General features: G+C 47.5%; 1 protein-coding gene across 1 annotated transcript in view; it reads right to left on the bottom strand.

The window, feature by feature from the left end:
- Window positions 1-10,709, bottom strand: part of CHP1 (calcineurin like EF-hand protein 1) — a 56,776-nt gene extending 46,067 nt beyond the window's left edge. The window contains 1 exon segment of the mRNA XM_040333362.1: window positions 10,536-10,709. Coding sequence (XP_040189296.1) covers window positions 10,536-10,602 — 67 coding nt within the window. The 5' untranslated portion in view covers window positions 10,603-10,709.
- Window positions 10,710-13,754: the final 3,045 nt, after the last annotated feature.

A 13,754-nucleotide genomic window follows, 5' to 3' on the forward strand; every position in this document is an offset into this window, starting at 1 on the left:
TTTTTATATATATATATATATATATATATATATATATATATATATATATATATATATATATATATATATATATATATATATATATATATATATATATATATATATATATATATATATATATATATATCTTCATGCATGGAATACATGAAGATAAAAAAAAAAAAAAAAAAAAAAAAAAAAAAGAAGTACTGCTTCATCAGTGAAGGAGAAAACTTATTTACAAAGGAAAACCCCAGCGGTGTTCAACTGCCACCAAAAGAACGCTGTATTTGTGGGGGGGGGGGGGGGGGGAATGATAAACTTTGTTTGGGTACAGCGTCACATGATTGTGCAATGGTCATTCAAAATGTCATAGCGCCAAAAATCTGACAATTGGTCTGGGCAGGAAGGTGTACAAGTGCCCAGTATTGAAGTGGTAAGGCTGTAGTTACAGAGGCACACAGTTTCTAAATATATTTTAAGAAGACTTTATCACTTTGTTGATATTGGAGTAAAACCAGGGCTTTTTTCCCGGGGGAACTGAGTTCCACCACCTTTGGCTCAGACCCTTTTTGGTGCCTGCTCACCACAATCACTTGTAAACACAGAAGTCTGGTTTCTGTGTTTACAAGTGACAGCTCTGCACTCTGTGTGTAGCCACCTGAACTCCCACCCTTGAACACTGGATAAACCTTATTCTAGTGAAGACTAGTTAAAGCTGAAGTTTAATCCCCACCCACCGCTCCTATACCCAACCTTCCCCCCTCCCCCAATTACTTAGATTTCATACTATATATGAAGTGATGATCATCCCTTGCTTGGCGCCTTTTTTCTCCCCCACCCAATACCATATCAGGTAAAAAGCCTTGTATCCAATTGTGTCAATGCTTGCAGCACTTGCAGCACATTGTGCCACTACAGTGAGTAATCTCTTATTGAATTTAGGGCTGCAACTAACGATTATTTTCATAATCGATTAGTTGGTCGATTATTGTTTCGATTAATCGGATAAATAGCCTATAAAAAAAAATATTTTTATTTTTAATTTTTTTGGGGCCAATTTGTTGTTGAGCAGATTACAAAACACAAATTGCCACAAAAACACATTACATGCTTTTCTGCAGCTTCTCCATTGAAGTATATTGAACCAAAAAAAAACAAAATGGCACAGTTTTGCGTTAAAAAGTCCTCGCCCTTTCCAAATACGCAGCAGCTGAAAAAAAAATCATGGTTGTGAACGTGTCCCATAGGAAAACATGTAAATGAACTGTAGTGGGTTTCTGCAAAAAGCACCAAAAAACAGAGGTGTGACCCAGGCCTGAGATGTTTAGTAACATAATGGGGTTAAAAAAACAAAAATAAGTACAAAAAAGCAAATAATCGCTACTGCAAGGGGTTCATTTTTTTTACTGTGGGACAGCGAAAATACAAGTTAGGCTTACCGGTAACTTGTTTTCCAGAAGTCTTTCAGGACAGCACCTTGAGATATCATGATCCTCCCACTCCATCAGGAAACACCTTCTTTCATCCTTTTAAAAGGAGGCCCCTCCTTGCACTCCTCAGTTGTTATAGAGAAAACCTCCGGCCCCGGCTGGAACACACAAGCATATATGTTAGTCACAGCATAGTACATCACAAACAAAATAGGGCGGGTCGTTGCTGTCCTGAAAGACTTCTGGAAAACAAGTTACCGGTAAGCCTAACTTGTATTTTCCCGAGGCGTCTTTCAGGACAGCACCTTGAGAGGACCACAGAGACTTACTACCTTAGGGCGGGACGACAGCTTGTAGGACCTTCCTGCCAAAAGCCTGATCACTAGCTGAGGCGAGGTCCAACCTATAGTGTCGCACGAACGTGTGGAAACTTGACCACGTCGCTGCCCTGCAGATTTGCTCCGGCGTGGCACCAGCTCTTTCTGCCCAGGAAGTTGCGAGAGCTCTGGTCGAATGGGCACGGATACCTTCTGGCGGAGTCAGGCCTGACTGTAAATAAGCCTCCCTGATAGCCAGCTTCAGCCATCTAGCTAGTGTTCCCCTAGATGCCTGCTGACCCCTTTTGTTACCCCCAAAAAGGACAAATAAAGAATCCGAGCGTCTAAACGGGTTTGTTATTTCTAAATAATACAACAAGACCCGTTTGACATCCAACATATGAAAAAATAACTCTTTTTCACCCGAAGGGTTAGAACAAAAAGTGGGAAGTACAATGTCCTGTACACGATTACTGTTAGAAGCCACTTTGGGCAAAAATTTAGGGTCAGTTTTAAGCACTACCCTATCTGAGAATATACATAAATAAGGCTCCTTCACTGACAGGGCCTGCAACTCGCTGATCCTACGTGCTGAGGTAATAGCGATTAAAAATAAAGTTTTAAAGGTAAGGTTCCTAACTGAAGCTTCCCCTAAGGGTTCAAAAGGCTTGCTTGCCAAAGATCTCAAGACCACTGAGAGTTCCCACTTTGGGAAACCCTTTAACCTTGGTGGTCTAGACCTCAAAAGAGATCTAAAAAATCTCACCACCAATGGTTCTATGGCTACAGATCTTTCCAAAAAAACTGAAAGTGCGGATACCTGTACCTTAAGGGTGCTAACAGCCAAGCCCTTATCAGCCCCCTCCTGTAAAAATTCCAGGATGGATTTTAGCTCCCTAGGGTCCTGACTCGAAGAGGTACACCAAGAGGAAAAAACTTTCCAAACCTTGGTGTAAATGGCTCGGGTTACTTTCTTCCTGCTGTTGAGTAAGGTGGAAACCAAGCGGTCGGAGAACCCCTTTCCACTCAGGATTTCCCTTTCAGAAGCCACGCGGTCAAGGACAGCCGTGCCACATCTGGGTGAGAAATTGGACCCTGAACTAGGAGGTCCTGCCTGAGGGGCAGGTGCCAGTAAGGCCTGGTTGACAAGGCTAGAAGCGTTGCAAACCATGCCCTCTTGGGCCAGAATGGGGCGATGAGAATGACTGGCACACTTTCTCTCTGAACTTTCCTCAGAACTAGGGGAATCAGCTGAAACGGGGGAAAGGCAAAGCAGAGGCGGAAATCCCAGGGATGCGACAGAGCGTCTACCCCTAGGGACCCATCCCCCCGACTCAGCGAAAAGTATTTCCCTACCTGGGAGTTCTCCCTCGAGGCAAATAAGTCTACCTCTGGGAGACCCCACCTGCTGGTGATCTCTGAGAAGACCTCCGCATTCAGGGACCACTCTGACTCCCGAATCTGGTGTCTGCTTAAGAAATCCGCCACCGTATTGAGGGACCCCTTTAGGTGTAGGGCTGACAAGGAGAGTAAATTGCTCTCTACCCAGGAGAGAATCTCTGTGGCCAGGGACAGAAGCGAAGGGCTTCTTGTACCCCCCTGCCTGTTCAAGTATGCTACTGTTGTAGCGTTGTCCGATAGGACCTGAACATGATGGCCTCTGAGACGTGGAGCAAACTCCACTAGTGCCAGGGCCACCGTCTTTAGTTCCCTCCAATTTGAGGAACGCAGGGCTTCCTCCCTTGACCACCTCCCCTGTGAAAATTTCTCTTCTAGGTGCGCTCCCCATCCCCAGGCGCTGGCATCCGTGGTGAGCCTTAGTCCCACGGGGAAGGACCACTCCAGACCCTCTGCAAGCACTCGCTGGTTTTTCCACCAGTAAAGGGATCTTACTACCCGGGCCGGAATTTTTACCCGGGTGTCCAGAGAACTGGTTTTCCGATCCCATGTCTTTAAAAGAAAAGCCTGCAGGGGCCTGAAATGTAACCTCGCCCATTGAACCGCCGGCATGGTGGAGGTCAAAATTCCTAGGGATGCCATTACCTGCCTGACCGTCAAAGACTGATGGGACTGAAGCAACCGAACAGTGTCCAAGACCTTGGATGCTTTTTCTGGGGGGAGAAAAATTCTCTGGTTCCGTGAATCCACCTGGTATCCCAGAAAACGAATCTTTTGAGAAGGAACCAGGGCGGATTTTTGAAGGTTTAAAATCCATCCTAGGGATTCCAAATGGGTTCGCGCCAGAGAAAGATCCCTCAACAATTTTTCCTCTGAGGGGGCAAAGAAGAGAAGGTCGTCCAAGTAAGGGATGACTGCTATTCCTTGTAGCCGTAGCGGGGCTAAGGCTTCGGCCAGCACCTTCGTGAAGATCCGAGGTGATGATGACAGCCCGAAGGGGAGGGCCCTGTACTGGAAGTGCTGAACTTGACCCCCCATCTCTACCGCCAGCCTGAGAAACGTCTGGGACTGAGGGGAGATAGGTACGTGAAGGTACGCATCCCTCAGGTCTATCGACGCCATATAGCAATCTGGTGTCAGTAGATTCCGGATTGAGAATATTGAATCCATTTTGAATCTCCTGTACAGGACACATTTGTTTAAGGGCTTTAAGTTTAATATCAGCCTGAACTTCCCCGTAGGTTTCCTTACTAGGAATACATGGGAATAGAACCCTCTGCCCTGTTCTACTAGGGGAACCCTGACCAATACCCCCTGCTGTTGAAGTTCCAACAACGAGGACTTTAGTGCGATGTACTTCACTGGATCCCTTGGGGCCTGGGTGACCAGAAATCTCTTTGGCGGGGTTTCTGAGAATTCTATAGCGTAACCCTGAGCTAGAGTGGTCAGTATGTACTGGTTGTTTGATACAGCTGACCACTGCGGAAGGAACCCCTGTAACCTCCCGCCTACCCTCAGGGTCGAGTCATTGCGGCTTATTGGCCGGCGCAGGAGGATGGAAAAGGACTCCCTTTCCTTTACCTTTCTGTGCTGCCCAGTTCCTTTTACCTTGTGGTCTTTTCCCCTTATCCTGCTGCTTAAAGGTCCGAAAAAAACGCTTGGGAGGGGGGTTCTTATTTTTGACCGGGAAGGCCTTTTTCTTGTCGGCCGTCCTGTCCAGGATACTATCCAGTTCAGGGCCGAAGAGAAGATCCCCAGAGAACGGGATTCCACACAGCTTGCTTTTGGAGGCTGTGTCACCAGGCCAGGTCTTGAGCCATAAAGCCCTTCTGGCTGAGTTGGCTAAAGCAGCGGATCTAGCGGACATTTTTATCGCCTCGGCCGAGGCATCTGCCATATAGGCTACGGCTGCAGAAATGGTAGAAAAAGAGTCCAAAATGTCCTGTTTTGGGGAGTCTGCCTCAATATGAGCTTTGAGTTTGTCTAACCAGAACTCTAAGTTGCGTGCCACACAGGTGGTAGCCATGGCAGGCTTGAGGTTAACCATAATAGACTGCCAGGCTTTTTTAAGGAGAAGATCCATTCGCTTATCCATCGGGTCCTTCAGGATCCCCATATCCTCAAAGGATAAATCTGTGGACCTAGACACCTGGGAAAAAGCTGCGTCGAGTTTAGGACTTTTGTTCCACACGACTGATGGATCTTCTCCAAAGGGAAACCTCCTTTTGTGGGATTTTGAAAAAAATGGTTTCTTTTCTGGATCCTGCCATTCCCGCAAGATTGTTTCGGAGATGACCGGGTGAACTGGAAATGTACGCCCCTTGGGCTCGCAGAGACCGGCATACATGCGATCGTGCAGGCTTAAGTCCCTCTTTTCCTCACTGAGACCTAAAGTGGCATAAATAGCCCTGAGGAGGCCATCCACATCCTCCAGGGACAGTTTAAATTTTGAGGGAGACTCTATTCCTCATTTTCTGAGTCCTCACTAGAGGGGGCCTGAGGCTGACTCTCCCTGGACCCCTCGTTATCAGAGGGCCTAGGGGCCCACCCTGTCTCCTGAGAAGACTGTGATGTGGAGGGCTGAGAAATGGTGACAGGAGCTAATGACTCTCTCATAGTCTGAAAAGTGGCTAAAAGCTCATCTTTGACAGAAGCCATCAATTCCTCTCTGACTGAGGCTGACTCCTTCTGTACTAAGGCTGCTATACATGCCTTACACCATGGCTTCTTCCAACTTTCCCCCATTTTCTCCTTACAAGAAGGACATCTCTTTTTTTCAGGTTTGACCTAAAAAAAAGGAACAGGGAGAGAAGAAAAAAATATAGGGGGATCCAGCATGAGACCCGGTCTCAATAAACAAACATGACCCCCCCCCTCACCTAGGTGCACTTAGGAACAAAAGGTGTCCACCCGTGCCCTGACAGGCCCCCATGCCACTGGAGGGAAAAAGTGAAGAGACCGAGAGAGAAATCCCAAAAAGGAGAGAACCCTCACCCCTGGGGAAAAACAGACTTACGTTGCTGCTTCCCGCCGAGGTCCTGCTGGTGCCCGTGCCTGTCTCCACCGCTGATGCATCTGCAGTCTCCATCGCAGGAATCGGCGTTCTCTGTGGCATCCACGGCGCTTCCCGGACTCCAATAGCGCCGCTGCGCCGGACCAGGAAGCGGAAGTAGGCTCCAGCGTCCGCCCTACCCCTCCTCCTGGCGCGCCGGAAATGACGCGCCTCTCCGGCGACCAGGCTACGCCAAAATGGCGACGCCCCGCAAAAAAAACGAGGCACCTCACGATCGCCGAAGGCTGGTTCCACTGAACACCGGGAGAGAGAGGAGCCCGACTACCATCACCGCCGCTCGGGTGGTACGGGAGAGCGGACAGTCCCTGAAAAAAAGGTAAGAGGAAAGGTCCGTTTTTTTCAGGCAGCACCTGAGACATCAGACCCTTCCCAAGAAGATGCTCCCTCCGGAGGAGGAAACACAAAAACTGAGGAGTGCAAGGAGGGGCCTCCTTTTAAAAGGATGAAAGAAGGTGTTTCCTGATGGAGTGGGAGGATCATGATATCTCAAGGTGCTGTCCTGAAAGACGCCTCGGGAAAGTAATATTTACAGTAGCGATTTGCTCTTTTGTACTATATAGGGCTAATTTTAGTTTTTTAAAACCCCATTATGTTACTGGCCGATTAATCGATTATGAAAATTGTAATCGATTAATTTCATAATCGATTAGTTGTTTCAGCCCTGATTGAATTATAACTCAGGAAATTTCAATAAAAGTTCTGTGGAAAAAAGTAATGCGACGGTCTCACAATTTCATACTGTTTAGATAGCCAATGCTTTAAGCACAGCACACTGGTGTGAATAGGCCCTTAAAGCTGAACTTTACTCAAAAGGGGACGTTCCGTTCTTCCTTCTACCCCTCCCGCTTTTACATTTGGCACTTTATGGGGGGGCTGGCAGGTACCCGCTCCCCCACTTCCGGTCAGATCGCCACGGTGTCCCTCATCCTTCCTCCACCACCTTCTGGGACACCATCACAGGTCACAGAGGACTACAGGACCAATCACAAAGCGCAGCGACACTGAAATGCGCAGTTGGAAGTCAGCTGTAAAGCTGCAAGCCTTCAGTGCTGGGTTTCCCTAAGTGACGATACCGGCGCCTGTAGTAGGTTGCAAATAGGTGTAGTTTGTTGTGGGAGACACTTCAGGCCTCTTCTGCAATAAGAAGCCTGCTTTCACAGTAGGTACCAGCGGAACATTAGGCCTGCTTTAAATCTGAACTCCAGGGATAATACATTGTGCATATTCACACTGGTCAAGCTTGTCACAACGTAGGTGGCCTGGACTGCTACAGTAATGGTCCCAATCTTCCAGGTGCTGTGTGTGTGGGGGGGGGGGGGGGGGGGTTGAACGCCTGGCACAGCTGCAATTCACAGAACACCTTGTTTTTTTCCCCCCTCTCTGAACGCAATGCATTCTCTGTTTAAATGAGTTGGAGGCTGATGTCACCGCCGCTCCTCTCCACCTCATCCAGAGAACGCTTTGGGCTAGATTCAGGTAGGGGCGCGCAATCTAACGGCGGCGTATCGTATTTACGCTACGCCGCCGCAAGTTACAGGAGCAAGTGCAGTATTCACAAAGCACTTGCTCCGCATGTTGCTGCGGCGCGCGCAATTCAAATGTGTAGGGGGGGGCGTGTTTTATGGTAATGTGTGCTCCAAATGACGTCGCAAGGACGTCATTGGTTTAGACTTGAACATAAATTACATCCAGCCCTATACGCGAACGACTTACGCAAACGACGTAAAAAAATTAAAAATCAAAGCGGGAACGACGTCCATACTCAACATTGAGTGCGCCTCATAGAAGCAGGCACAACGTTACGGCGAAAAAGCCTTACGCAAACAACGTAAAAAACGAACGCCGGGCGCACGTACGTTTGTGAATCGGCGTATCTAGGTAATTTGCATACTCTCCGCCAAAAACGACAGGAGCGCCACCTAGCGGCCAGCGTCACAATGCACCCTGAGATACGACGGTGTAAGGCCCCATACACACGAGAGGATCCATCCGCTGGAATTGATCCGCGGACCGGCTCCAGCGGATCTGTTTCCGCGGATTTTTATCCCCTGGGATGGATTTCCAGCGGATAAAAATTTGATGACATGCTTTCAAATCTATCCGCTTGAATCCATCCCAACGGATTGATCCGCTGGTCTGTACAGACTCACCGGATCAATCCCCCGCATGCATCGTAATGATTCGACGCATGCGTGGAATTCCTTATATGACAGCGTCGCGCACGTCGCCGCGTCATCATCGCGGCGACGGCGCAACACGTCATCGCGATGGGATTTCGGCGCGGATTTCGATCCGATGGTGAGTACACTCCATCGGATCAAAATCCTCGAAAATCCTTGAGAGGATTTATCCGCGGAAACGGTCCGGTGGACCGTATCCGCGGATAAATCCTCTCGTGTGTATGGGGCCTAAGAGACTTATGCCAGTCGTATCTTAGGCTAATGTCGGCGTATCTAGCTTTCTGAATACAGAAAGTAGATATGCCGGCGCAGCTTTGAATTTACGCGGCGTAAATATGGATATGCCGGCGTAATTCTTTGCTGAATGTAGCCCTTTGTATTTTTTGAGAAAGATACAAAGCATCCTGTGAATGGGAGCTGTACTTTGCAACTGCCCCCTACGGCTGCTAAAGATGAGCCCTAATGTTCGCCAAAGTCACTGCCAGAGAAACTCACTCACTTTTATTCCAGAGGGCTCTGGGTCAGATCATTCTCACCTCTTATCTTACATGAGCTGTAGGGTAAAATCCTACCCACAGCTCACAGGAGTAAAAATACAAAATAGCGGGAGCTCCGAGTTTACCTCATGCCATTTCCAGTGGTTACTAGGCAGCTGCTCAACATGGCACCCTGAAGACAGCGGGCACCACTCTATTCCTGACAGGGGGGGGGGGGGGGGGGAATTTGATTTAAAGCCCAATTTAGTAAAAAGGCTAAATCTGAATTTTTATAGAACCACCATTGTCATCTCTGTCCCGCAGTGGCTTCTCCTCTGACCCACCGACAGTCCCATTCACTTTAATGGGACGGCTGGTGATGCAGCAGAGACACAACAAGGTGAGGGGCATGAAGGCAGCTGGTGAGTGATGTCCTGCCGGGATGGACCTGAAATGACAGGTGCTCTTTAGATGTAAGGACTCGTTGTTGCTGGTAATTACAATCTTTAATATTTGCAAACAAGATGAAGGTTTCCCATTTAGAATAATAAGCTGTCAGGTTAGAAAACCAGCGATGTCAGAACCCATTCAGTCGTACAGTTTAGTGGACAGAGATTTTTCAGAACAATGGGATAAAGGAATATTCCTGAACTTGGTTTCATCACAGTTACCGGGAAATTGTGTGCATGCATCAACACCGTGCATGTTATCTCAGCTTGGATTCATAGAATGAGTTTACCAAAATACTGGAGAAAATACAGCCTCCTGCTACATAACTAAGCTTCATTATATGCTAAATAAACCAATTAATGGATCCTAAATAGAAAACGCTTCAGATAAAATGCTTTTAGAGTAAAACATCTATTAAAATAAATTTGATTTTGATTTTGCCAACACCAGTCAACAAGGGGGGACACCATTCTTCCTGCCGCCGGCACCATTGACTGGGAGGTGGGGGGGGGGCACTATTCATCCTGCCATCACCATTGACGGGGAGGGGGGGGCACTATTCCTCCTGCCATCACCATTGACCGGGGGGGGGCACTATTTCTCCTGCCGTCACCATTGACAGGGAGGGGGCACTATTCCTCCCAACAATACCATTGATGGGGGGACACACTATTCCTCCTGCCGTCACCATTGACGGGGAGGTGGGGGGTCACTATTGCTCCTGCCATCACCATTGACAGGGAGGGGGCACTATTCCTCCCAACAATACCATTGATGGGGGTGGGGGGGCACTTCTCCCACAAACATTGGGGGGGGGGGGGGCACACTATTCCTCCTGCCATAAAGTGTGAAGGACAGTACTCAGGTCCTCTGTGTAGTTTGGAGACCCTGATCCAGTATCTCAGGCTAGTACAGGAATCTCCAGCTTCCACAGAGGCCGATCAGGTGTGCCATACACCGTGCCAAGCTGGCCCAATACAATGATTTCCTAGCTGGAGATAAGGAGATAGGAGGTGAGACACTCGGATCTGTCCCCTCCAGGGCCGGCAGCTGCCATCACGGGACTCCGGAAGCGATATGGAGATAAGAGCCGGCTTATCTTATAGACTCTGCCCGGGGACAGGAGGACCCGGAACCACAGAAGACACGACATACAAACACATAGCACAGGCTGATAACACGGACCGTGTCAGGCCCGGACTGTCATTACTGCTCCCCCCGCCACTTACAGCCAGTCTCCTTCTTGATCTCTTCCAGCTCCTCATCCCTCAGTAATGTGGACGCTCTGGAACCCATGCTGACAGATAGACCTTCCCGACCACTGCGACACCCGCTCTATACCACACACAGGCTGAACCTCTATTATTTATCCAGAAGGCGTGTCTAGTGACGAGCCGTACAAATACACCCACAACAGGCTCAGCGACATTTTCTTCAGCTTCGATTGGCTGTAATAATGCCGCCCACACTGCAGGTCACGCCCAAAGTGCCAACCGCCTTCTAACTAGGGCCCCGCCCACCATTTATGCTCATAACTTTTTTTTTTTTTTTAACAGAGCTTTATTTTACATTACAAGTTCAATTGAACTAGGAATAGGTTTCTGATAACGTTAGTCACTCTGTAGGCGTCTGTTTTCACTTGTAATAATTATTCTGCATTTGTAGCATCTCCAGATACTTTTATTTAGATTAGATTGCACCAAAACAGATACTGTCATTGGTTGAAAAGTCCATATGTAATTCTAGCATTCTTAGACCCCATTCACATCTGTGTGTTCTGGAAACACATGAAAAATCGCGCTTGCAGTGTCATTCTTCATGGCACCCCAAACAAAGCTAGCGGACACGCAACAAAATGCGAGAAGCTCACCGACCAAGAAGGTAAAGGGGCTGCTCTATGCACATTGTGGCAAAAACACACACAAAAGTGTTCTAGCTGTATTTTTTTATAATGTTTGTACAATAAAGTGGAATTGGAAATCAGTAGACAGACAGCAACCAGGGGATTTTATTGTGGCAACTGACACCAGTGCAAGAGTTACATAGTAGGTGAGTTTGAAAAAGTCCATCAAGTCCAACCTGTGTGTGAATTGCTCCAAAGTACGCCGCAAGGACGTATTGGTTTCGACGTGAACGTAAATGACGTCCAGCCCCATTCACGGACGACTTACGCAAACAACGTAACTTTTTCAAATTTCGACGCGGGAACGACAGCCATACTTAACATTGGCTGCACCTCATATAGCAGGGGCAACTATGCGCCGGGAAAAGCCTAACGTAAACGATGTAACTTTACTGCGTCGGCCGCGCGTACGTTCGGGAATTCGCGTATCTAGCTCATTTGCATACTCAACGCGGAATTCGACGGAAGCGCCACCTAGCGGTCAAAAAATAAATGCAGTTTAGATCCGACGGCGTAAGAGACTTACGCCTGTCGGATCTAATGGATATCTATGCGTAACTGATTCTAAGAATCAGGCGCATAGATACGACGGGTCGGATTCGGACTTATGACGGTGTACATGGCGCTACGCCGTCGTAGGTCCTCTGCGAATCCGGGCCTATCACTCCCCAGGACCAGCTAGCACTGTAGTTTGAGGCAGGCAGGGACCGCGGGCCCCTATAGTGTAGCAAAAATGGAAGTCCTGGTTCTAGCTGTCTCACGTGGCTACTGATCCCAGTACCACGTCTTCAGGGCCTGCCAGTCCTCCTTGTTGCAGCTGTCTCTTTCCACTGCCCATGCCACCACAGTCCTCTTTACCGATTCTGCTCCCATCCCAGACTGCTTGCACCCAGTCCTCTCAGACATGCCTCACAGCGTGCCACTCACCAGCCCTCTTGGCTGCACCTTGTTGTTCCTCCTGGAGACTTGCAGACTTGCCTTCTCCTGCTGTCCTCTCCTCGCTCCTCTGCCTCCTGTCCATGACACCTCCGTTGGTTGTAGGAAGGTGCCATCTGCTTCCAGCCAAGCCTGCATATATTTGCCTATACTAACAAGAAACCTATCTATTACACCTAGCACACTAAAGGGTGCAACACATTTGACATATTTAGGGGTAGATTGTTCCAATCTTTTTTTTTTTTTGTTCAGGTAGCACAGGAGGCAGGGTTTCAAACTGGCTGCAAACAGGTTTTATTGAGTGTTCAGCATCAGAAAAGTATAAAAAGCATTTGAAGCTTTAAATATGAACTCCGGAATAATTTTTTTTTGCCTAAATACAAGAGGCTTTTGTGTTCTTTCCTAAATCTTGGTGTGCTTTTTGTATTTCTTTCAGATCTGTGCAGTAATCCGTTGTGAAGCTTGGCCTCGGTGCTGGTTATAAAGACCAGTCAGTGCTGCTCTCTCACATTATGCAGAGTGATTGGTCTTGTATCTGGGTTTGCAAAGGCATTTGGTGCACACAAAGTGGATTTATATCCTTTGTGGCTATTAAGGAAAATAAATAGTTACGGTACATAGTAGGCGAGGTTGAAACTATGTGTGTGATTTTATGTCAGTATTACATTGTATATCCCTGTATGTTGTGGTCATTTATGTGCTTATCTAAAAGTTTTTTTAATTTATCGATGCTCCCTGCTGAAACCACTGCCTGTGGATAGAATTCCACATCCTTACTTCTCTTACAGTAAAGAACCTTCTACGCAGTTTAAGGTTAAACCGCATTTCTTCTAATCTTAGTGAATGGCCACGTGTCTTATCCCTGTTGTGGGGTTACCATGACGGTATTTGTAGATTGAAATCATATCCCCTCTCAAGCGTCTCTTCTCCAGAGAGAATAAGTTCAGTGCTTGTAACCTTTCCTCATAACTAATGTCCTCCAGTCCCTTTATTAGTTTTGTTGTCATTCTCTGGCCTCTCCAGTTCCAGCACATCCTTCCTGAAGACTGGTGCCAAGAACTGGACGGCATACTCCAGGTGCAGCCGGACCAGAGTCCTGTAGAGTGGCAGAATTATCATTCTATCTCTAGAGGTAATTTCCTTTTTAATGCATGCCAATATTCTATTTGCTTTGCTTGCAGCAGCTTGGCATCGCATGCCATTTCTGAGTCTGTCATCTACTAGGACCCCCAGGTCTTTTTCCATCCTAGATTCCCCCAGAGGTTCACCCCTTTTTGAGTAGATTGCATTCAATATTTTTGCCACCCAAATGCATTATTTTACATTAAACCTCATTTGCCATGTAGTTGCCTACCCCATACATCCTGCGGAGAAGTTATTGCCCTGCTTAGCTTAGTATCGTCCTCAAATACAGAGATTGAGCTGTTTATCCCATCCTTCAGGTCATTTATGAATAAATTAAATAGGATTGGTTCCAGGACAGAACCCTGGGGGACCCCACTTTCCACCCCGGACCACTCTGAGTATTCCTCATTTATCACTAATTTTTTAACTCACCCCTGTAGCCAGTTTTCAATCCATGTACTCACCCTATGGTCCATGGCAACAG

This window comes from Rana temporaria, chromosome 13 (genome assembly GCF_905171775.1).
Source record: "Rana temporaria chromosome 13, aRanTem1.1, whole genome shotgun sequence".
Taxonomy (NCBI): domain Eukaryota; kingdom Metazoa; phylum Chordata; class Amphibia; order Anura; family Ranidae; genus Rana; species Rana temporaria.